The sequence below is a fragment of the Malaya genurostris genome, chromosome 3 (genome assembly GCF_030247185.1).
Source record: "Malaya genurostris strain Urasoe2022 chromosome 3, Malgen_1.1, whole genome shotgun sequence".
NCBI lineage: Eukaryota > Metazoa > Arthropoda > Insecta > Diptera > Culicidae > Malaya > Malaya genurostris.
The window spans coordinates 125,410,167-125,437,439 of record NC_080572.1 but is presented as its reverse complement, the minus strand read 5'-3'; the positions used below and the strand labels follow the sequence as shown (position 1 = coordinate 125,437,439).

The 27,273-nt window shown below is 35.3% G+C and overlaps 1 protein-coding gene across 5 annotated transcripts in view; it reads left to right on the top strand.

The window, feature by feature from the left end:
* The window catches only part of LOC131439455 (zwei Ig domain protein zig-8-like), a 436,989-nt gene extending 413,800 nt beyond the window's left edge, over window positions 1–23,189 (top strand). For all 5 annotated transcript variants that reach the window (XM_058610477.1, XM_058610475.1, XM_058610474.1 and 2 more), the window contains 4 exons: window positions 3,627–3,838; window positions 5,416–5,521; window positions 18,947–18,997; window positions 19,494–23,189. In XM_058610477.1, coding sequence (XP_058466460.1) covers window positions 3,627–3,838; window positions 5,416–5,521; window positions 18,947–18,997; window positions 19,494–19,606 — 482 coding nt within the window. In that variant the 3' untranslated portion in view covers window positions 19,607–23,189. The remainder of the gene's footprint in view (window positions 1–3,626; window positions 3,839–5,415; window positions 5,522–18,946; window positions 18,998–19,493) is intronic.
* Window positions 23,190–27,273: the final 4,084 nt, after the last annotated feature.

Genomic DNA, 27,273 nt, shown 5'->3' with positions numbered 1-27,273 from the left:
TTCGATTTACTTATTTATTTCTTTGAATCAAAAAGCATCGAATAGTGAATACTTTATTATAATTGTGACGAAAATATTAACGTAATATGTAGAAAATTATAGAATTGCCGAATAAGTTTATTTTTTGGAATTCTTTTGTCGTGGGAATGATACAACAAAACCCAATGAATTAATTTATCCACGTTTCGCCTCCGGCTTATCAGTGCTTAAATCAGTTAAAATTGGACTGCCATCTCCACCTAGCAGCTCAATTTGAACCGCTAAGCAGACGCAAAGTTTACACTTTTCGTGTGACACTTTAAGGGCTGAGGCTAGTGTGTTTTAGGACGTTTTAGAGAGCTATTTTCACGCTTCAAATCTGATTTTCTCAGAAACGGCGACGAATATAAAAAACTCAACTGATAATCTTTTAGAAAATTAGATTAGATTATTCTGTGAAAATTTCAGAATGATTCATTGACTTTAGCGATCGGGAAAGTCTTTTTTCTGAAGAAAGAATTGCATAGCTGAAAATGGCAATTTTCAACTTGTTCATTGAATATCTCGCCTCCAAAAGCATGGATCAAAAATCTGTCCTGACAATATCTAGATAATTTAATTTAGTTGCCATTAGTGCATAAAAACATATATGTTATCGCGATAAAAGTGAAGGATGGCGGCGCCATTTCAGTTCCCTGGTAACGCAACGAAACATGAGAGAGAAATAAAATCGGCTCAAATGGGCTGCCAAACAAGCGGCAGCTATCTTGGATTTTATGTGATGTAGTCAAACTTGTGACCGAAAATATCAAAACTTTCTTGGCAACATCGAGAGTAATTTTGCACATTTGCGAGAGAGCATGGAGAGAAATGTAATACGCACAGTGAGCCACGTGGTTTTACGCGACCTACTGGCCTCAGCTCTTAAGGTGAAATTCAGTGAGGGTGTGTGACCGCCTGAGTTGAAAGAATCTTCACACAAAGCAGATGATGTCAAACCGACACATAGAAACTAGTAATATTTGTTTATCTGACTGACTATCAGATGGATGCAGATCGAAAATTTGTGTTTAAAAACTTTCGTTTGGCATTTTTCATACTATTGAATCAGCATTTCAGGTCAATCTAGTCTTTCTAAAACCCGATTCTATGTGGGTAATAAAGAAACATAGATGATGAAACAGTGTGTAAATTGTATGAGCGTTTCGTTCTGCTCTATAGAAAGACTAGAAAGAAATTGCTGGTAAAACCGACTTCTGATCGGAGCCCAGGAAAACCACAGTGCTATTTTCTATTCGACTTAGCCTGATGAGATCGAAAAACGTCTGTGTGCGCACTGTTCAGAGATTTTTCTCCTGGCTCAATTTTCTCGGATATGTCTTAAACAATTTTACCAAGCCTAACCTTATCGTTTGAAAGCTACTATGGGTTCGGGGATGGAGTTTTCTGTTGTCGGTCTAGATTAGTCTTGAAGTTTTACGGTAACACTTCAGCATATAATGAAACTTGTGCCCGCGAGATAAAAGTTATTGACATTTCAGCAAATAAAATACAATCAACCATAGTGCGGTAAATGATTTATTTCTTCACATTTTTCAAGTTTTTGAATTCTTTCGGTTCGATAATACCTAATTTGCTAATATTTTGATTCATTGTTTCTCATGTAATTTTGTTCATGATTTATACCAGCAATCCCACCACACAAGTACCGTACGAAACAGTGCACTCGAGGCACAAAGAAAATGGCAAAAATTCTGCAAATTCGCTTTGAAAAGAATTGAATCGAAATTTCGGCGATTTTTTTCTAAATTTTTTAGTTTCATGTTTCAAAATCAGATTTTTTGGAAAAAAAATCGCTTCAAATACTGCTTTTCAACTTTTAAACAATCCCCGTATAAGGGAACCGTAACCAAGCATAGTTTTCGAAAACTAATTACGGCTTCACGCAATACGCGCATTGCACTGAATTTCACCTTAAAGATATCTTACCTGACGCCCGAGACGTTTTTTTTTTTGCTCTACTAAAGCAAATGCATCTAAATCAAAAAAATGGTGGTGGGCATCTACCATCCTGGTACTGTTGCATACATTATTTCAGCTATAACAGGATCGTCCTTCAATTTTTTGAGAATCATTAAGCATGCAAGAGCTCACCAGAATCGGTGGTTATGTGTGGGATGACAAGAACGTTTGTCCTGCTATCAGAGACTGATCGACCAATTCTAAATTTTGTATCGACAACTTCATGGTAACGATACCGAGCGAGAACTGTTAAAGAACGATATCTGCTGCCGTAAAATGAGTATATATGACAATGAAAATAAATTTGTTATAATGATAGCTAGTATTCGAACTGCAACACAAAAACACCAAATTATTCACTTTTCATAAACATACAAATGACACAACTAAATTTCAATTCCGATAAACATACAAATAACAAATCTAAATTTCAATTCAGAATTTTCAGAAACCCCGTTTACACAGAACAATAAACTTCTGATTGATGCCTAAACCTTTAGCTCAATTATGGCATACTTTTTCTCTAAAAATTTGTTTTTTGGGGTGTTGTTAAATATCCAAAAACATAAATATTTCCTAATACTACTTCCTGTGTAGATTTATTCAAGCAGATTACACGTTGTACACCGAATCTCATCGTACTCTGCACACACGTACACGTACACAGCTGAGCTTTAGGTTAAATTCCAAGTTCTACCAGCAAAAGGCGAAAGAAAGATGCCACTTCAATAAATAAGGCTGAAACGAGCATGTGGATTAGCTACCAGTTTAGAAGTTATTTGCAAGGCGTAGATTAAGCTGTAAGGTAATAGTCCCTCTTTTTAAAGATATGCTCTGAAGCTTTTCCAGTAAATTTGAAAGCATCACTCTAACACCCACAGCGATTAGGGAACCGCAACTTGTGGAACGAACCTTTTTTTACCAACATAACTCTGATAAGTGCTCTACTAAAATACCGCTCTTCGAGATTCGTTTTTTTTTTCTCTCGACGAAGACGATATGTGTATACTTCTACATATGCCAACAGAATGTACCGTTGCAAACATCAAAGCGAATTAAAGCTTGTGGAGAGATCTGTAATATACTTTTCAAGCAAATATTTTCATTGCCTTGCGGAATATTTATTTACTTCGCGGAACCTGTGGCTAAACTCTTTATAACTACAGAGTTATTTGCGTTGAAGCTATATGAAAAATATGATAGAGCCGGTTAAATAATTACTACCTTTTTTAGTAGGAATAAAATTTGGAATTTTAATAGGAATAAAAATCCTTTTTTGCAAGTTCCAAACTACTAATGATTCTCATCTTATCACCCTCCGAAAATATCCAATTCATTTTCTGTTCCATTTAGCGAGAAAGTTTTAATTCAAATTTTTCTGAGAGCCTATAGCATTGTCGAGATAATAAAATGTGATGCCTGAAACAGCGCTTTCTCTCTTCTGCACAAAAAAATGCATATTCACAGGGCGAATCAGAAGTGTAGAATAGTTGTGGAACGGAACGAATTCGCTCCAGCAAGGGACATGCCTCGGATGCACTAAAATATATAGGAAATTTCTTACTGTTCCTGTATTTTCCATCTGACCCAACATTCTTCTTTCCATTTTATTCTTTCTTCCACAGTGCCAAGAACCGAGCTTATTGGAGATTCCGACCGGTATGTAAAGGCGGGGAGTGCCGTCATACTGCGCTGCGTCGTTCGTGGAGCCCTGGAGCCACCATCCTATATCATTTGGTACCATGGCACCCAGCAGATTTTCACCGAAAACCGACGAGGTTGGAAAACGCAGCTGGATCGTGGAGCACCGGACCTGGACGGTGACATCCACAGCACTGTAAGGGAACCCCTGTGAAAGCCTTTTTCCTGTTTTTTTTTTCGTCGAACTTTGCCTGCCGCTTGTAGATTTATAGTCATCATCATTCTCCATTTTATGTGTCGCTTTGGCAAAATTTTCCATCTATTCAGAATATCCCCCAGAAAGTTTATAAGCCACGCTTTATTGCACACAGATTTTGGTACTAGTTTTCTATTCTTCGGCAATTTTTATTTCTTCCGATTTCCATTCCGTCAGCAGTTAAAGCAATGTTGCACGAGAAAATATCACCAAGCACCGAGCAAAGCGCAGATGAAAAGCGAAAATCTATGTAAAAATCTCCATCAATTCTTTCTGAGCCGGAATGAAGTGAAGTGATTATTCTCAATTCCCAAACATGTACGAAGAGGTTTCAAGAAATGATTTCTGGCAAAGTGGATTTCCGTCTTTTCCTTGAGCTTGCGACGAATACACTGCACAAATTCCAGAGGGAGGTTAACAAAAAGACACACTTCCGTTTATCTCAGTGCAGTACATTTGCATTATTCCGGGCTGTACCAGTTTTGGGGTGATATCACATGAATTGATTTGAGATTTGAGTATGAAGTTTTTTTGTCACTTTTACTCTTATAACCTGTTCTCTAATTTATAGTATTTTGTTTCAATGTATTTATAAAAACTGTAAAGTATGTAAATCTAAGGATTGTTTAGAAAAGGGTTGAAACGCGTCACGATCGTTACAAAATATACAAAACAACTTAATACAGTTGAGGAAAATCTTTCATCCCAATACCAAAAATATTATTACTCGACCTAAGTTCTCTAGGCTATTTGGGAATAAAACGATGGTAGATTTATTATTCCCACCGTCAAACCGGGCCTTAGTTATCACTGTTCTATCCATCGCCGTCAGATTCGTTTTTCTTTGTTAGCATAAATTTTCATCGATTTCCTTCACTGGAGGCCTGAGTGCCATTCTGCTACCGTTCGGATGTAGGAATGACGCGCACCACCGTTGTTCCAAATAAGCCAAATCCAGGCAGTGTCAACAGATAGCAAACAGTTTTGTGACAGCCTCTGGGACACGTCAGGACTGTGCCTTTTTCCATTCATTCCAGCGGTTTAATCTTGCTTCGGGGAGTCACATTTTACCGACTAGCTAAGGTGCTTCTACATCCAAACGACCGACATTTTAAACTGATAAATCTAGAATGAAAGCAGCTCGCCTGCCGTTGCTGTTCACTGCTGCACTCCGAAAGCATCCGCTTGTATTTGACTTCACTCCGAGCCAATCTACCTTGATAGTAAAAACGTTTGATTTAGTGTAGTGAAAGTATTCAAATTCAATGACTTTCGTTTCGATGTCGATTTTTTCCCATGGCGTTTCGCTTCACACACAGTCGGGCGATTGAAAAAAGTAATATATCCAAGTTGTATGTCGAGTGCAATTTATGTTTCCTTTTTTTGTGAGTGTGCTGCCGATTTATGATTTTTGTGCACTTTCTTTCTATCTCTCCCACACAGCATGTGCTATCTCCTTCAAAACCAGTTTTTCATAGAGTATTTCTTTTTTTCCCAATTCATATCCAATTCCACAGATTGGCTCATTGATCATCGAATCGACGAGGAAAAAAGATTCCGGAAACTACTCGTGCAGCCCATCGAACAGTCCACCGATTACCGTCTCACTGCACGTCATAAATGGTAAGTCGAAATTCAACACGAAGCAAATTGCTATCCAGCACGACAGAAGGCTCGTATTGCCACTATGCAAATATCCTTTCTCTCGCTATCAGTCCATCTACAACGAATAAGAATCTGTTCTGGTGCCATCGGGAATGGATGTTGGGTTATTCGATGGCTTTATTGCTCAAGTACTACTCTTGCATGTCATAATTTGCCGTCGTTGTCAATGAGAGACCAGTTTTGATTTATTGATAGATCTCTTCATTTAGGAGGCATAATGGACACCGCTTTATTACACCAAGAATGTACTCATTCAAGACTCCTTAATTTTGTCGTTTGAACAGGATTGTTCTCAATAACGAAAAAGTGGATTTGCAACGAAACTCATCTTCAACAATTGAAGCTGGTTACAGTAGGAAATAGTCTTGGTCATAATAAAGCATAGCCTTGGTATTACATTCCTGTAGTGGAATTTGACCTTCTGTTTCAACAGACTTCGCAGCCGATTCAGAGTGTACAGAACCATTGCATGGCTGGTGCTACGATACTACTGACACTACGAGTTCTTCCTGTTCATAGTACAAACAGACACTACGAATCCTTTCTTGGTCATAGTACAAACGATATTAACTTAATTCGGATAGAATCTCAAGTGTAATTTCCATTTTCCAACTTCCAGCATGTTATCATTATAAGGTATATTTTCGGTTTCGCAATTAGCCTTCAATCAAATACATCATATTAACAAGATATCACATTTTCCTAACAAATCATTGGTAACATCCTTTTTTGCGAGCATGGCGTCCTCAGGCGAGTCCGCATTTTACTTTAATTTCACTTTAAAATTAATAATTATAAAAACAAGGGTTGGAGTTTTGTTTTAATAATCCTCATTCCAATTTTTAATAAAAAAAAATCTGTTTCAATCCACCTAGTGGTGTAATGATCCCTTTCTCATATTTATAACATCATATATATTACTGTGTAATTCGCAAAAATTGAATTGTTCATTGAATAGAAATAAGAAAGTTTTTTCGGACTTAACCTAACAAAATCTACAAATCCTGTTTACCCTGTATTTCCGGAACTGGATATAGTATCCGGAAAATCACAACAAATTTAGGAATTCCTCAAATTGTAAGACTTTTCCTTTAAACCTATAAGTTTGTGAAAATGGATTTGGCCATCATGGAGAAAACTGAGCGTCCTTTTTGTAGTTTTTGATCACTATTTCAAATTCTTCCGAAACCGGATTCAGATGACCGGAATAGCCAAAGTTGGTTTGTTTGCCAGCAACAAATAGGGTAAGGGCTCCCTATTTCATCTCAGCTCCAATTTCCATATCATTCCTTCACCTCATAACTTTGAACATTAATCATATCTTTAAACGTACCTGAACGAAACTGTGGAACGTTTTAAAACATTTATTCTAGGTTTTGCCACACTTTCCAATTGAAAAAATAGTTTAAAAACCTTCAACGATCGCTTTTTTCATTTAAAATAAACTCACTTTTTAATTTAGGAACCACTTTCGTCTGAAGTTTTACAATTCATCATGTTCATGTTGACAATTTACTAATCGGCTCGTCTCAAAACATGATCACTATTTCACATAATTACACCACTATTCAATGTTATAGTTAGTAATGTTCACTTTCCACTTGTTTAATCAACGATTGAAGACTTCTTAAATTACCTGATAAGCAATAAAAGCTATTAAAAAAATGAGATGAAAAATTGCACTTAATTCACTTGATTGCGCTTTGTTTTCATCTCATTTCGTATCGCAAGGTTGCCAAGTTTTCTCATTATGTTAAATAAAAAAAATTATTTTTTCTTCTTTAAATTATCATCGACAAGTATTTTTTGGTATCCGTGACATTAGTTTAATTAGGGTAAGAGCTCCCTATTTAATCTCATTCGTAAGGACGTCGTCTTCAAACCCCGATTTAGCCACTAAAATCACAATATTACTGCTTCATTCGCCTTGCTCCACGTTGAGAATTGATTCCCATTTCTTGAAAATTTGACTAATATTCACAAAACAGCTAAAAACACTTATGATGTGTTCACTACTCTGCTCCTAATTCCATATCAATGGATTTTTATCCATCCTATCGTTGATCCTTTATTCATCCTATAAATTAGCAATGGCGACAGCAATCAAAACAAAATATTCCACTATTGCACTCTCAGGTTTAAAATGTCAGAATTCTTCTTAAAAACGGCCTAATGCAAACTATGAGACAACACACGATATTTTTAGAATCAGTTTGAAATCATTTCAACGTTTAAAAATTTTTCGGTCGTTTCCGTTACCTTTCGCTTTAAATTTAAAATTTCACTCCAAAGTTTATTTGGTAAACTTTAAATAAAAACAAAAAAGTAATTGTTACTATTTAGGCATTAGCCCTTCTTAAAACAAAGCGCAGAGCTAGAGATGCCATTTATACAGATTTATCTGTATTGTATAGATTTTTGCTTTCGCATACTGATTTAAATCAAAGTACAGATTTTATACAGATTTCCTAAATTTAATACAGATTTGTACAGGTTCATAGAAAGTGGGAAGTAAAAAATTAGACTTTTCTCTCTGAGTATCTATAAGTATTTGATTGCAGTGATTCTTTAAAAGCTTATTAATCAACGGACAAATCACATGTTAAAGTAAAATCTTTTATGTAGCTAATTATGAACACTGACAAACATTTATATTAAAATTTTGAACTGATATATATATATATATATATATATATATATATATATATATATATATATATATATATATATATATATATATATATATATATATATATATATATATATATATATATATATATATATATATATATATATATATATATTGTTTTTGTATATATTAACTTATTGAATATTCTCGTGAGCGGAACAATGATTTACGGAGATATAAAGAACTATCTGTTAACATCATTTCATTAGTGAAAACAAATAGAGCAGATATCGACTTTCTATGCAACGGAATACATATTTTCTATGAAAATATCTGGCATCGCTGTGCACAGCCGATGAAACACACACACTTGACAGCGTTATGTTGACGTATAGCGGAATGAAACCAGTGCTACTAGATTTGCCACAATGGTTATTTCATTAGTATTTAACACGCTCTTTCTGGTAATATTCGAAGCAAAAACAGTTTTATTGAAGTATTAATATCAATAATATAATGAACCTAAGGTCAAGGATTCCAAAAATATACTTTTTGATAATAATTTGAAGAAGAAAAACCATTTATTTTTTGTAACATTATGAGAAAACTTGGCAACTTTGCGAAATCAAATTAGATGAAAACAAAGCGCAATCAAATGAACTAAGTGAAAATCTTTCATCTCATATTTTTAAAGACTTTTATTGTTTGTCGGGTAGTTTTTGAAGTTTTAAATCGTTAATTAAACAAGTGGCAAGTGAACATTACTAATTATGAAGTCATCCAGCATTCAATGGTAGTGTAATTGTGCGAAAAAGTGATCATGTTTTGAGACGAATCGATTAGTATATAATCAGAAACATGTAAATCTTGAGACGAAAATGTGTCTTAAATTGAAAAGTGAGTTTATTTTAAATGAAAAAAAAACGATAAACGAAAAACTTAAAACCATTTCTTTCAATAGGAAAGTGTGACAATAGCTTTTATAATCATTTTAAAACATTTCACAGTTTGGTTCAGGTAGGTTGTAAAATATTATTCATGTTCAAAGTAATGAGGTGAAGGGATGAGATGGAAATAGGAGCTCAGATGAAATAGGGAGCCGTTACCGTTATATATATATATATATATATATATATATATATATATATATATATATATATATATATATATATATATATATATATATATATATATATATATATATATATATATATATATATATATATATAAATTAATGTAAGTTTGTATGTTTGTAACGCGACAACTTCGGAACTACTGAACGGATTGCCACCAAACTTGGCACAGGTCCTTCTTGTATTTCAGATATGGTTTAAGGAGTATATTTATATGGAAGGGAGCGTAGCAAGTGTCTTAAACAAGGGGGGTCATGGAAAAATTCATATAACTTGACAAGAATCGATACGTTTTGAAGACCGTAGAACCATTTTGCATACCTTAGATATGACGATATGGGTGGTGAATGTAGCAAGTGCCTTTAAATAGGGGGGTGTAATGTTTAAAACGGCATAATTCCGAAACTACTGAACGGATTGCCACCAAACTTGACACAGATATTTCTTGCTCTTCTGAGATGGTCATAAAGATATTTTAATGAGGGAGGGAGCGTAGTAAGTGTTCTTAACAGGGGGGTCATGAAAAAATTTGTCTAATATGACGAAAATCGATACTTTTTTAAGACCATAGAAACATTCTGCATATATTAGATATGATTATATGAGGGGTGAATGTAGCAAGTGCCTTTAAAAAGGGGGGTGTAATGTTTGTAATGGCATAACTCCGGAATCACTGAACGGATTGCTAGCAAACTTGGCACATGTACTTCTTGCTCTTCAGAGATGGTCATAAGCGTATTTTTATGGGGGGAGAGAGCGTAGCAAGTGTCATAACCAAGGGGCGGTCATGAACAAATTCATATAACTTGATGAAAACCGATATTTGTTGAAGATCTTACAAACATTTTGCATACCGTAGATATAATTTAATGGGGGATAAATGCAGCAGATGTCATTAAAAAGGGGGGTGTAATATTTGTAATGGCATAACTTCAAAACTACTAAACGGATTGCTATCAAACCTGGTACATGTACTTCTTGCTCTTCAGAGATGGTTATAAGAATATTTCCATTAGGGGAGGGAGCGTGGGAAGTGTCCTTAACAAAGGTGGTCATTAAAAATATTATCTAATTTGACGAGAATCGGTACTTTTTGAAAACACTTTTTGCACAACTTAGATAAGATTATAAGGATATTCTGTGGGGAGCGGGTGTAGTAAGTGCCTCTAAAAAAGGAGTGTAATGTTAGTAACGGCATATCTCCGGAACTATTGCACGAATTGCTACAAAATTTGGTACAGTTATTTCTTGCTCTTCACAATTAGTCATAAAGGTGTTTTTACAGGGGAGGAAGCGTAGCAAGTATCATTAACAGGAGGGGCCATGAAAAAAATCATAAAATTTGACAAGAATCGATTATTTTTGAAGTTCATGCAAACATTTTCCATACCTTAGATATGATAGATATAGGGAGTGGATGTAGCAAGTGCATTTAAAAAGGGGGATGTAACGACATAGCTCCGACACTACTGAACGGATTGCTATCACACTTGGCATAGCTGCTTTTTGCTCTTCAGAGATAGTTGTTAGGGTATTTTCATGGGGGAGAGAGCGTAGCAACTATCCTTAACAGGGGTCATGAAAAAAATTATTTAATTTGACGAGAATCGATACTTTTTGAAGACCATAGAAACTTTTTGTGCAACTTAGGGGATTCGTGTTGGGTGGATGTAGTACATCCCTCTAAAAAGGAGATGTAAAGTTTGTAACGGTGCAACTCCGGAACTACTGAACGGATTGCTATCAAATTTGGCACAAAGAAGCTCTTCAGAAATAATCATTAGGATATTTTCAGGGGGGAAAGTGCGTAGAAGTGTCCTTAACATGAGGGGAGACGGTCAATGACGAAATTTGAAGAGAATCGACATTTAGACTAGAAGGAGGCGTTTTTGAAAATAAATATTAATCTCTCATTTTTTATAAAACAAGAGAGTGGCAAGAATTTCAAGGTCGTATTTTTCTTTAAATAATCTTTTTATGAACCTTTACAAATCTGTATTAAATTTAGAAAATCTGTAATCTGATTTAACGAACGCGAACGCAAAAATCTATACAATACAGATAAATCTGTATGAATGGCATCTCTGATTCTACATTTTGTTTTTAAAAGGGCTAATGCCTAAATAGTAACAATTCTATTTTTGTTTTTTTCTAATTTCTCCAAATTAACTTCAGAGTAAAACTTTAAATTTGAAACGAAAGGTAATAAAAACGATCCAAAAAAATTTTAAACGTCGAAATGATTCCAAACTGTTTTATTTTTAAATATCGTGTGTTGTGTCATAGTTGGCATTAGGCCCTTTTTAAGGAAAATTCTGACATTTTGAACCTGAGAGTGTAATAGTGCAATATTTTGGTTTTGATTGCTGTCGCAATTGCTAATTTATGGGATGAATAAAGGACCAACGATAAGATGAATACAAAACCTTTGAGATGAAATTAGAAGCACAGTAGTGAATATATCAGAAGTGTTTTAGCGGATTTTTTAATTATTATTTTAATTTCCAAAAAATGTGAATCAATTCCCAATGTGGAGCAAGGCGAATTAAGCAGAAATATGAACAAATCGTAGTGATTTTGGTGGCTAAATCAGGTTCTTAAGGTAACGTCCTTACAAATGAGATGAAATAGAGAGCCCTTACCCTATGACCTACACATTGGAACAGTTTTGAACCTAGTTGAAACATAGACTTACTATATCATGCTCTATTTCGATTAAATCAATTGAGCGAACGTAAGTCAAGCAAAATAGCATGAATCAGCAGTATAAAACATTCGTAACAGTTTCGTTTTCTTTATAGCGTGTACGAATTTGAACAAAGCACGCATCGTTTGTGTTTTCTCTTTCCACGTTGCACGTAGCGTTGTTGTACATATTGTTATTTCCTATGGAGGTTTGAAAACTTTGACACTCATCGCCCTGTAACTGCGGAACCGAAAGTTGGATCTGGATGAAATTTCATTGTAGCCTTAAAGACAATATGAGCTTAAATTTAAATCAATTTGTGAAAATCGGTTCAAGCATCGCAGAGAAATCGAAGTGAGTTCTATCTTTGGAGTTTTTCTTCACTACTTTCGGTGCTTTCGGTACAGGAAAAGGGGGAACCAGTAGTGCCGAATAAGGTTTTTATGCCCACAAACTAACAATTTCTGCACACTAGAAGAATTTACCAGATAGTATTATAGGATTTTTATCTGTTTTTGACCATCGTTTGTGAAAAATACTTATGAAATTGGTAATTTTCTACTTACCACACTTTCGTTCCGGAACCGAAGTCGGATCCGAATAAAATGTTCAAGACATTTTTAGGAAACTATAAGACGTTTCATTTGAATCTTAGTTGATGAAAATCGGTTAAGCCGTTACCGAGAAAATTGAGTGCATATTTTTTTTCTAATTTTCACATGTTACCCTGTAACTCCAGAACCGGAAGTCGAATCCAAATGAAATTCAATAGCGGGCTATGAGATCATAAGACCTTTCGTTTCAATCTAAGTTTGTGAGAATCGGTTCAGCCATCTCTGAAAAAAGTGATGTGCATATTTTTTCCATTTTTTTGGTGCATATCACCTTGTATCTCTGAAACAGGAAGTCTGATCGGGATGAAACTCAATAGCAGATCATGGGATCATGAGACCTTTCACACACACAGACATTTGCTCACTTCGTCGAGTTGAGTCGAATAGTATGTGAAATTCTGCCCGCCGGACCTCGGTTAAAAAGTCGGTTTTCACATTGATTGCATAGCCTTTCTATATGAGAAAGTTAAAGATATGTTTTAAGCTTACTGTCGTAAAGCTGCCTTTGCTATTAACGTTTGCATGAAAAATTTCTGCAAGATTTATTTTGGAGTTTTGGATCACTACTTCCGATGCTTCCGTATCCCGAAACTAAGGACTAGTACAAATGAAAATATTTGTATATTATTGACTTATAGATTGAAATGATAGGCCGGAATTCACTAGGAGAATGACAGTAGCTATTATTTAGTCGGAGCGGCAGATATCCCTAGTGTTATGTACCATTAAACTCGAGCTCCACAAAATAGACAAATGTTCGTGTGTATATGTACTTTTGAAATATTTTTCGTTCCGCTCAAAATTGTTTCAACGAAACTGAAACGATACCTTTCTCATATAACTCATCATTCTATAGATATTACTAAAGGATTCATAGAAAAAATTGTTTTTAAACTACAAAGTTGCACATATTTCTCTCAGTTGTTCCGGAACCGGAAGTCGGAACCAGATGAAATTCAATATCAGATTGTGAGCAGATAAAACCTTTCATTTCACTCTACTCTTGTGCAAATCGGTTAAGCAGTCTTTAGGAAATGAAGTGATTTTCATGTTTGAATTTTTGACCACAGTTTCCGGAAGCGAAAACTGGGAGTTGGTATAGCCGAAATCGATTCGTTTGACCAGCAACTAACCAAATCTACCAATTGAAACAATTTTGAATTAAATTTAGAAGAATGTATTTCTTGTTGCATTGTCGCTCCAAATGACGAGTTGGAATTTCAAGCACGCTACATACCGTAATTCCGGAGCCGGAGACTTGACCTGAACCAAATTCTTTATCAACTTATTAGATCACAATACATTTCTTTTGAATCTCTAAGTTGAACTTAAGCTTGTGAAAATTTGTTGATCAGTCCCTGAGAACTTCCATTGCACTTTTTTTTCATATTCTACCCTGTTACCTCTCAACCCGGAGATCGATTTCAATAAAATTCAAAGGCAGGTAAAGAAATCTTTGATTTAAATCTAAGTCTGTGAAAATCGGTTCAGCCATCTACGAAAAAATCGAGTGCGTATTTTTTTTGCATAGTTATACACTTTCAAACACACACACATTTTTTTATCTCGACGGACTGAGCCGAATTTATATAACAGATAGAACTCGATTCAAAAATTAGTTTCCGTGATTGGTGGAAAACCCCGATTTTTGATAGGAGCCCTGGTATTATATACCATTCCACTCATCTCGACTCTCTAGATCCATTTCTCATCTTTCGTCGCTACCCGGTGAAAAAATCTCTTTGTTTCTTATGGAGAAAGCTAAATTTTCGCACACCGTGTTACGAGTTTTCCTGTTGTGTGTCGTTCAGCCCATAAGTAACCCATTACCCCACCTTCTGAATCTTTTCCTTAACTTGTAGACGATCCGAAATGGCTTGGCGACAAGCGTTCAACCTCTCCGCTATTTTTACGGAGTTTGGATGTTATCTTTGTTCCACGCCAGCTACCATCCAAGAAATATCCAACAAGTGTTCAATAATCACTGCATCCACCTCTTTTACTCAGTATTTGTGATAGTGATCCAGTTGTAATCAATTGTTTCTGAACCTAAATTGGATTGTTTCTGAACCTGAATCGGAGTTCTACATTCTAATAATAACAGTAATGTTATGGGCAAACATTGTGTCATTGCCAATTCATACCTAAAAGGATCTATCGTAAATCTATTCACCCTGCTTCCTGGAAAAAAACACCAAACGACCGCTCAATCGCTACATGACGTCAACCATATCTTACTGGCCAAGACATGATAGCGAAAATACAAACCTGCACGACATTACCATTCGCTGTTACCTGTGGAGTTCCTTAAATAAGTCATCATGGACCGCTTATATTTTTACTCTGTCTCAATGGTCTCAATTTGTCAATTGTATAAAACTACCTTTCACCGATATTTTCAAACTATTTTATATTATCAAATTCACTAATTCTCATTAGAATAATTGAACAATTTGACTAAATGGTTTAACATCCGCAGAATGGTGGAAAACTGTTCCGGAATGTGTGTCTTGGTGTCCTTCTCGATTTCAAGTTGAATTTTAGGGAGCAAACTGAATTTACTATCTCCAAAGCCTCTAAGCTACCAGAATTCATTTTCTGCGTCGGCTATGTATGATGATCTGAAATACAGACTCCATGGCGCGCCTTACGCTTGAATATGGCGCTGCTGTCTACTCATCTTATTATCAAAACGATAATCTACGCATTGGATCTATCCAACGCAAATTCATCCGATTCACTCACCGCCGGCTTCCTTGGAGATACCCTTTAACCCTTCCGAGTTGACATGACCGATGCAAACTGATTGATCTTGATTTGTTCAATCAACACGTTTTGAATACTAGTAAAACAGGTTATAACAGCTTTTCTTTACGTTTCGTCTTATACTCTTCAGTGCAGAGCAGTTCAAATTGAACTGCTTAGTGCATACTTAAACAGTTCAACTTGAACCGTAAAGTTAATGCTATTTGCAAATTGGCACCGAAGTACCATGTCTTTGCTGATGTACCGAACGAAAACGTTATTTTCGGATAATACTGGCCGATTCAGGTATGGTAATGATTGAGGTTATAGAAGGCTATAAATGATTCTAAACCATGAGTATATTAAATTGACTAATACCTTATATGATCAAAAAAGAACCGGAATTTTCATTTTAAAATTCCCGCGCTTGTCCAATCGATAAACTTTTATTCTCTCAACGTTGGCAACACTTTTATACACATTATGTCAAATTTTGACGCATATCGTACGATTAGCTTTTTTTTTGGCGTCTATACAAAGAAGTTGAAAAATTTTCGTGTGGCGATTTTTATAATGGATGAAAATTTAGAACAACGTGCGTGCATCAAATTTTGTGTTGCAAATGGATTTAAGTGTTCCGAAACGTTGAAAATGTTAGAAAAGGCCTTTGGTGAATCGTGTCTAGGAAAAACACAGGCATACGAGTGGTATAAACGCTTCAAAGGTGGTCGTACAAGCTTGGATCATGATGAGATCCCTGGCCGCCCAACAACATCTGTTACTGAAGAAAACATTGAATCGGCGAAGCAAATCGTGTTGCAAAATCGTTCTGTACCGATTAGAGAGATTGCTGTGTTGTTGGGCATCTCTTATGGATCAGCCAAACACATTTTAACTGATGTTTTGGGTTTGAACCGCGTCGCTTCTCGGCTGGTGCCAAAAAAGCTGAATTTCATTCAAAAACAGCGTCGTGTTGCTGTGACCAAAGAGATGATTTCCAACGCAGATAGTGACCCCACATTCATCGAATGCATCATAACTGGTGATGAGGTGTGGATCTATGAATATGACGTCGAAACCGCACAACAATCGACCGAATGGCGCTTCGAAGTCGAGCCGTTGTTCTAAATTTTCATCCATTATAAAAATCGCCACACGTAAATTTTTCAACTTTTTTGTATAGACGCCAAACAAAAACTAATGGTGCGATATGCGTCAAAATTTGACAGAATGTGTATAAAAGTGTTGCCAACGTTGAGAGAATAAAAGTTTACCGATTGGACAAGCGCGGGAATTTTAAAATGAAAATTCCGGTTCTTTTTTTATCATAAGGTATGAGAGAGACACATTTGCGCATGTTGTTAAAGACGGTCAATTTAGTCATTCCATTTATAACTTTGCTGTTTTTAATTGATTTTCTCGCCTATTGCGAAATTGTTCATTCTTTTTTAGGTATTATAGAAGTGCATACCATATCAGTATAAAAGTGAATAATACTTTACCTTTTCTCATGAATTTTTGAAGGAATCAGAGAACTTGGCGAGTGGATATCAATAATTCATATTTTACAATTCTAAAATTCAGTTTGTGGATAATCTTATAAATCTCAGTTTGTTTTTTCGAGACAGGGTTAACAAGTAAATTATTAAAATAAATGTCATATTAATTCCAAACTGAGAATTACAAATCCTAGAAAACAAGTGACACATTGAAAGTTCACAAAATCCACACAATCATTGAATTAGTACGAGCGATTATCGATATTCGGATGTATGGAAAAGCGTCCAGTTATGTTTCTGACATTATCTTCCCACCTATTTTAAGCATTCAAGGCTTTTCTATTTTAAGAATTCAAGGTTTTATCACTAACCATATCTCTTCGTAAGATCTTTCTACTATGAAAATTTGGCAGTTGTCGTCTGCTGTAAAATATGAAGAAACTGAAACTCCTTAGACATTTTTTCGATGTAAGATTTTGCGTTGAATAAAAAAAAATTTCACAGGCAGGAACGTCCAGCCATCGGTTGTTATTTAGTAACTAACTCTTAGCAATGCTAATTTCTCTAGTCATGGCTTAAACATGCAAAGAAACAAAATCATAACTTTGACATATTAATTTTTGTATTTCGCATATAAAAAGCATAGCACATGGTCCGGAGGGCCAAACGTTATATACCATTCGACTCAGTTAATTGAGTACGCAAAATGTCACGTCACCTATTCCATTATTCCACCGGAACCGAAAATGACAGCCATTTAATCTTCAAACTTAATCAATGGCCAAATAGTAGCTTCCAAACGAGCCTAAGTGTGTTGAAATTGGTTGAGCCATCTCTGAGAAAATTTTATGGTAAAACAAAGCTCGTTGAAAGTTGCACGCACACACACAGACATTCTCCGATCTCGTCGATCTGAGTCGATTGGTATATAACCCTATTGGTTATATAAGGCTTCGTTCGAAAGTCAGTTTTTTCCAGCTATTCTAATAGCATTCTATAGATAAAGGCAAAAATGACGCAAGGCAAGAATGACAGTGAACTAATCTCTGTTTGCAGAGACATCTCGTGAAAAAAACTACCATTGTGCACTTGCACACCTGGAATATGACAATTGGAAATTTGCAATATTTATCACCTTGTAACTTCAAAACCGAACATTAGAATCGAAGCAAGATGAAATTTAACAGCAGTAAATAAAATCAAAAGGTCTCTCAACTGAACCCGTTACATAGGTACATACGTTTGATCAAACATGATTTAATGTAACCTTATTATTTTAGAAACTAATTTTCCAATAGTTGATAACAACATTTTGCCACTATTCAATCCAATTTGCTTTCTTATATAGTTCAACACAGTTCAAGATATAGCTCCTCTGGACGATTCAGGATGTTAATAACAAAAAACTAATGCTCTACTTCTACTGCTCACAAATACGAATGACGACGTACAAACGAACAAACCAAATCTTTAAAAAGTCGAAACCGTTGCACCATAATGGCATCATTAGAGAGTTCAAGAATGTGCTAGAAAACTATAACCGAGTGTTTGCTGAAACAGCAAATGTTTCTTAATGTGGAAAACGTGAACAAAATACAATAAAATCTCACAAGTTATTTAGTGTATGTCAGGTTCAAAACCAAATAGCAGCCAAAATTCTTTGATACTGACAACCATTATCAATATTACATTACACAGAAAATCTTTAATTGTTAATCGTCGAACATCAATGATTCTTTATTTTGCCATCTCATGTGAAAGAGAGTGAGTTTCATTCAATAAAACCAGTGATGCAGGAAAGTTGGTTCCCTTGCGTCCAAAAAAGCTAAACCGTTCGTTAAACTAGTGTCAAGAAGTGCAATTTACCTTTATGATTACAACCAACAGTAACAACAACAACGAAGCCGGTATTTACTATTGATGACAACGCTTTTTTTTAGCGAGAGTCAATGTTTATTTACGATATCATGTATTTGAAAAAGTTACATGTAATTTCACTTGAGCAAACGAATAACCCAAAAACACAACATCAACGACGAAACACATAACCATATGTTTTAATTTATTTCATTCGCAGGAGAATCTTCTGCATCGGCTGTCACATCATCTGCCGGGTCGCTGTTTGATGGTAAGTTGCTTGCGGTGAACGAAATTTTAACGATAGAATATGTTATCGGGATTCAACAATTAATTTTATTATGAAAATCCTTCGAGCAACTGAATTTAGGTTCGGTTCTGATATACATCTTATCGGAAATCATTCCTAAACTGGACTAATTCAATCAGTTGAAGTCACATTCATCGCTACCCTGGAGGAATACTTAAAAATAAATGGGATGCATTAGAGCGGAAGGAATCTATCGATCGAATTTTCGTTCGACATCACGCAAGACTGTTTCGCTATCGTTCAAGAAACGCAAACATGCACTCCAGCTGGAAAAATTCGATTCGATTTGGTTGTCTGGTCCTTGCGAGCGTATGTTCGTGTGTTTCCGACCAGCTTGATCCGATTTTCGCAAGTGCAGAAATTTATGTGCCCGTTTAACTGCAAAATTAATGTGCCTCCATCACTACTAAACTGCATTTTTTTTCTTTTTCTTTTTTTCTAAATTTCTTCCTTACAGACAGTATATCAATGGTTAAGCAGAGGAACATCCATATTTTATTGCAGCATAGGTCATTTGTTATGCTACTCGTTTTGGTTATCTACGCTCAGCTAAGCTGTCGCATGTACTAGTTAAGAGAATTTATCTAAGTTAAACATTAAAAAAAACATATACTACATACTGAAATCTAGAGAGAAAAAGGAAAAAGATGTAAAAAGACAAACACATTGTGTATAGGTGAGATCTGGTACGATCCTGGAATTTGCTCACAACGTACATACATCGACTGAGATATTTCAAACTAACATAAGAAAACAAAAATGACAAAACAAATATTGGTCTTTGTTGCATCCTAAAACGCCCATTGCCGTTTTCTTTTGAGCCAACAAAAAACATAATTGAGTAAAAAATAATCCAAGCACACTGAATTCAGTTGTAGAAACCACAACCAGCAAAAGTACAGAATGCATCAAACCAAAAGATCTAGTCCAACTTTCATTTTGCTTAACTGCAGGAGTAAAATCGACGCACACTGCAAAAACAGGATATGCGTGAATTCGCATATTGCTTCCCGTAACCTACTTTGATTCTAACTGGGTAACTATAATGCGTTGGTATCCGTGCAGAGAACAAAGTGTGTACAGTGTATGCCGGAATATTTTTCGATTATTATGAACTCTGTGTTCACGGCGTGGACAATAAATTGTAAATCTTGATTTTATATTCATCTAGATTTATACAGTACCAGCCTGCGGCCTATATTATGATGTTCCTCTCTTCAGTTTCCTGTATTTCACTCCACATTCCTATCCAACATAAGCAACGCAAGGGAAAATAAAAAACATCCAGGCGCATGGGATGATTGTCGATCCGAAAAATCCCGTCTAACTCTCGAAAAAAACATGAAACGTGCAAGTGAAGCCCGGAAAACGCTGGCCATCAATTGAGCGGGTCGTTTAGTTTGAATAACTACACAGTTGCATGCTGGTAGGTACATATCAGGCCGAGTGGAATGAGGCAATGGCAGAAATCATGTGTTTGAATTATAGGCGATCCGTTGGCCACTCAGCCGGGCAGCTATTTGTTAACCCAAATGGCACACTGCCCAGAAAATGGCTCGTGGCAACCATTTGTTACAACGTGTTAGGCTACATTGACCGTTGGTAACATTGAGTACATTTGCAGTAGAATCTCTCAAGTTATGAGTTCTAATACCATTCATCAAATCGCAATCGGTAGTCTGGTTTGGTTTGCTTTCAGCAACGATATCGCATTACCAAATCATTCAGTTCCAAACCACTCAATGTAATACGTCAGCAAAACCATTCGTTTTCGTCTGTAGGCGTTTGAAGCAAAAAAAATTGCGGTAATTTCTTGCATTGGAGGTTATCGAAAACCCTTGAGAGTTCGAGCAAGAATTTGCAAAGATGGACGATATTCGAACAACGTTAGATCACTGCTACATTTAAATTTTTAAATATGCAATTCAGTATATTATTCGCAATCAACTTAATAAACCGAATGTATTTTCATACAAATTCAACTAGCGGCAACGACGCAAAGTTCTTTTGCATATTTCTCTGTACATAACCTGTAAGGTATAAATTCAAAAAAATTCTTCACGGTACGTAAGAAATAGTTTTCATTTTCGTAATTTGTCGGTTACTTAATTTGCGATAGTAATGAAAATTGTTTCGTTTGTTTAGCGCTACGTTCCGGAAGCGAAAATCTAGTACAGTTGTTTACAGAAGAGATTCAATGTAATCTTCATTGATTTTTTTAATTGATTAATTTTTGAATACCGTTTTTCAATATGGTGCAAAACCAATATTGTGTTGTTCGATGGTTCCATGATGTCGAAACTCAAAGTCCCTCTGAATTGCATAGATTTATTAATCTGCAATAAAGTCCACGGCACGCTTGACGAAACATATTATTCGAAAACTGTTTGGTAAAAATGTTAAATTTAGCGAATTACTTTCCAAATACCTATTTGAGGTTCTTAAATAAATAATTTTGTTCTTACTTCGAATACTAATATATTCTGTGCTTCCAATATTAACATAACATACACTTTAGTTCCGTTAGTAATTCAGCACAGAATAATCTTTGCAAAACCATACTGTTAATCGTTTAATTCAAAGTTTGATCAATTCTCTGGCTATTTTTTCAAGCATGATATTTTATGACGGAACATGAAAACTGAGTTGTCATATTTTTTCCGGATAACTGCAACAGAAACCCCCTTGTATTTTCCAGTAAATTCATATTCTCAGGTGTCGAATGGCATAATGCTTGAATTTTGTTTTAAAATCAACGGATTTATATGATACTCTGCACTCGTTGATTTACTCACGAGTCTCAACTGGGACTGGATTTGCTGTCGCTGAACCAACTTCTGGAAAACTGTGACAATAAAAATACCACCGCACATCGCATCACCACTTCATTCAATCCTTCGGAAAACCCGCAGTGTTCAATTGATGCCAGTTGACATTCGATTCCAAATGAACTTGCACAATTCGCGGCATTCGATGGTAACGATTATTCCAACTACCCATCCAATGACACAATGGTACAGTTCCGATTAAAAATATTTCACTACTTCGAGTTCGTTTAGGTTAGCGCAAGAATTATTTTCTCTATTGAACAGCATTAGGCATTAATATGTTATCATTTTATTAAATAGATTTACTAATTTCACTGATGTATAATAATTTATCAGGTACGGTCGAATAAAAACTTTTCATCCGAATATTAGATAAAAAATGCAACGCACTTGAAAGAGAGATAATATTACTGACCAGAACTGTACGACTTTCAAAACAGACTCCCTCCCATGAGCTCGTGATCCAATTGATGGCGTTACAAATAAAATCAGATCAGTGTTCTGCAAGTAGAAACTCAAATATATGTATTCCACCGTCATCCCAAGAGCGTGATTCGTGAAGGGACTACCATTCGTTGGAATAGCGCTATACATTCGCGGAAAATAATGGGAAAATATACGCAGATTTTTCCATACGTTTTTTTTTATCCCTAGGCTGCGCAGAAAAGTCACTCGACAGTCGTTATTTATCGAATGACAAGAGTACTTGTTTGCAATTATTTAAATAGTATAAAACGAGTGACAAGCGAATGTCACGCAAACAACACACAAAAACACAGCGAAGTGCACGTCTACTTGAACACATAAACACTTGAAGTAACGAAAAATAGCGCGATTCCAGTTGTATGCAAACGGCCATACAACACTACGAATGATACAATGAAACGTAATTCCATGGGCTGCCCAGTCATACAGGATTTAAGTAGATCAAATGAAGCAAATAATAAATTGGTGCACTGAAATTGTGTAAGTGCAAATCGAGCATGAAAGAGAACATGACGGACATCACTTGACACATACGATTGGGCATAGTGTGAAGCAGGTTATCATTGCATAACGATATACAAATCAAATACAAAATACAGAAGGCAAACAAGCAAATTCAATTTTAATGACCCATAAACGAAAAGTTATAAAACTGGTCGTGAATCAAAACCATACACACAAAAAAAAACAAGTATAAATTGGTAATGGAAAAGATAAGTAAATTTAAATAGTGTAGTTATATATTAGTTAGGTAATTCATGAAAATTATATTGTAAATATTTTTATATTTTAAATTTCAGTTGAATAAAACAAACATATTTTTTTTAATAAAAATTAAATGGATTTTTTCAACCAGACAGAAAGACAGCCTGCATTGGAGAATTGGTTGCATTTTACTTTTCATCTCGTGTACGTCTTATGTAGTGGTTTTTTTTCTACCAATATAAATATATTAACCAGTTGAGAAACGTGATATTTTATTACCAAAATACTCGTAGGTAACATCTGGGTATTTATACACCACTTATAACTATGGTAAATTTCACTACATTTCTTCACTCCACTTCATACTGTGAGTATTTCACAGCCCTTCAAAGCATTTACAGTCTGGTAATGATCGGTGCTGTGTGGAATTTACCAAGAGAGAATCGCAAGTTGACAATTATCGCAGAAAATCGAATCGATGATTCGACTTGATGGTTGCAATATTTCAAAACCCTAGTGTGGAGCATTCACATACATTTTCATAGACACAACTTTTACAAAGGTTTTATGTACATGGTGAGAATAAGCGGCAATAGTAAAATGATTCTATCGCAATTATAAACTGCCCATATAGAATCGGATCGCAAAACGAGAATAAGCGACCCTTTGTTGCTTCGGAAAGAATCCCCACAGCAGCGTGCTAACTCGTGATGCTCAGACAGGTCATCAAGAGAATCTGGGCTCTCGTACTGGTGTCCATTCTATGTTAAGGTTCTACAAATCATCAAAATAAAATGGACTCCCGACTTACCCACACATGTAAATTTCTTTGTGTTTTTTTTTCTTTAATTTATGCTTCTGTTTCAAATGCCATGCAAACCATTCACTAAAAGTCCATGCACAATACATGATATATTTTTTATTTTATGTTCGACTTTTTCTTAAATCTCATCTTTCGAAAGAGAAAACTGGTTCAGAAGTTCACCAATTTCGTTTACGCTTACACCACACACACTTCTTCAAATAAAAACCATGTGGCTTTCTTCTTACGACTTCACATTTTAAGAAATTAATTTCAATTCAACTTTTTTTCAAAAAACACACATCACATTTTACAAAACTGCTTCTACTATTTTACAAAAATAAAATGCACTAAAAATTGATTAAAATATGCCTGCAAACTGCTTTTGAAATTCGTTTATAGTCTAATTCCACCACATTTGGCGTCGTGTGGTGGGGTTCAAAACGAAGCAGTGAGGTTAGCTTGCTTTTTCTTTTATTTAAATAACTATAAGGATAAAACCTTTTGATCTCAAAATTTCTACTAAAAATATCACAAAGTATGAAGAGAATAATAGAATAGAATGTTATCATCATTTTATCATTATTATTTGATTTGAAATTTTTTTCAATTCTCCCAAAATTTTCATTGTTCTTCCAACACTGGATGTTAAATTTGTGATCAGCTGATTTGATTTTCACTGTCGGTTTGTGAACAAATTTAGATTTCGTAAGCAATAGAGACCGTGAATCATTGTTTATCCCAATTTTTAGGAAGTAAAAATTTAACATATTGAAATTTCTTTCAAAATGCCGTTCAAAAGAAGAGCACAGAAGTCTGCGTTGCAAAGAGAAGAAAGAAAACCCTTCTTAATCCACCTAGTGGTGTGATAATGCCTTTCTCTTCTTTCATAACAGTCTCATGAAAATATGTTTCATACTTTTATTAAATAATTTTGGATATTAATTTTGACACCAATTGATTTAGATTGATTCGAGTAGTTCACAAAAGCATGCTTCATTGTTTATGTCACACAGTCAGCATCATTTTTCCAAACTAATGCTTGACATTTGCGATGCCGATTTGTATGAGAACAGCGATGCTAATCTCTAAAAACCCTTCTCAGTCCACTTAGTGGAATTTTCATATATCTTGAAAAATCACCATAAGGAGGAGTACATGAAATTTTCGAAATCGAAATAAATTTTTGATGCCAAAAGACTTAGAATTGCATGAAGCGTCGAGATTTAGTGTCATCTCAAAAATCCCAGAAAGTTGATTTTTTTCAAAAAAAATTTTTTTTCAGATGACATATATATAAGAGTGGTAAAAATCAACGCTTTTTGTCGGTTACGTCACTAATACAATCATATCTCCAGAACCAAAAGTCACAGCCATTTGATTCGAACACAGTCAGCATCATTTTTCCAAACTAATGCTTGACATTTGCGATGCCGATTTGTATGAGAACAGCGATGCTAATCTCTAAAAACCCTTCTCAGTCCACTTAGTGGAATTTTCATATATCTTGAAAAATCACCATAAGGAGGAGTACATGAAAGTTTCGAAATCGAAATAAATTTTTGATGCCAAAAGGCTTAGAATTGCATGAAGCGTCGAGATTTAGTGTCATCTCAAAAATCCCAGAAAGTTGATTTTTTTCAAAAAAAAATTTTTTCAGATGACATATATGTAAGAGTGGTAAAAATCAACGCTTTTTGTCGGTTACGTCACTAATACAATCATATCTCCAGAACCAAAAGTCACAGCCATTTGATCTTCGAACTCCGACAGTAGTTTTCAAACGAGCTCAAGTTTGTTAAAATCGGTTCAGCCATCTCTGAGAAAATTGAGCGCGAATAAACACAACGCGTTTTGTCGGTTACGTCACTTATACAATCATATCTCCGGAACCAAAAGTCACAGCCATTTGATCTTCGAACTTGATCAATGGCCCGACAGTAGCTTTCAAACGAATATTTTTTAAGCCTGTGACTACTGAGCCGGAAGATGTGTGGAAGTCGTTTCATGAATCCACGGCATCAGATTTGCAACACATTACGGCTCCGCTTGAAAATTTGTTTTCGGTCAGCGAGGAGATTCATATCGGTTAGGGAGATTTTAGAATAAGCTGGATTGAAGAAGAATCGAAAGGTGATCTGAATCCGGCAAAAAAAATGTCGATGGTGATAACAATACTTCTGTTTTGTATAGATAGGGAATAGTATTTTCGAGTGCCGAATTTTTTTTTATAAGTGTTTCTTGCTTTACCATATTTTCCGCCTAAAAATACATTCTCATTCGGATTAATAAAATGGTTACCTATTATAAATTACATTTAATTAAATACATTTATTTTGTTCATGGTATTATAACTATTTCAGGTTTGTTTGTATCAGTTCACAGATTTTATTCAATATAATATAGCTGGCTATTGGTTGAACGCATGGAAGAGAAAGGAGTCTAACATAAAAAAATTAAATTGGAACTCCAAAAGCAAAGTCCTGGCATTACATTCCTTTTGTGGAATTTGACCTTTCTGTTTCAACAGACTTCGCAGCCGATTCTTAGTGTACAGAATCATTGTATGGCTAGTACTATGGATCCTACTGACCCTAAGAATCCTTCCAGGTCGGGGCTCAAACTCCAATGGACTTAATAAAATGATAAAGAAGTTTCATGTAAAGAAGGTCACGACAAGCAAGAATTTATTAGTTGAGATCTGACATTACGATACTCCACGCATGTCCAAACGACATGATCAATATCGCGATAGCCTACGCCACAAGCACAAGTCCGTCTCTCTTTGATAGCACTGATTGAATTGTGTGAAGAGTTGGTAGAGAGCGTTCTTTGAAACGATAAAAGCCATCCTTGGTTGTGTACATAACCGTCACTAATTAACCTAATAGTCTAATATTCTTACTGGAATATTCATCTATTCTTCTAATGCGCTAAAATTCAACACGTGGATCAATAAGTTCGGGTGCCAAGTTTTTTAGAGTAGTGGATTAGTGATAAAGTGGCGAAATTTTGACATTTCAAGGTAGATTAATAACCCAGCAGTACCACGGATTAGACATGGTTTTGCCGGTTCCAGTTTTACCTTAACATACATTTTTCGTTAAAATTTCACTGATGCATTTACCATCAATGTTCTTGTTCCTGTATTTCGAGATAAGATACAGAGAAATTCCCCTTTTCATCATGCTCCTTTTTACAAACTAACACTCCATCCCTTTTAAAGTACATCGATATAAGAATGTGGAAGAAAAGCCCACAGGTTCTCTATTGGGTTTACATAAGAGTGACTAAGAGGCCCAATCTAAGATGGCGACTCCATTTTATCCTTCCTGCTCACCAGAGATGTCTATCTCCTCTGTGTGACGAAGAGCAAGCAAAATTTCTCCCCTCGCACTGACAACTTCAACGAGAGC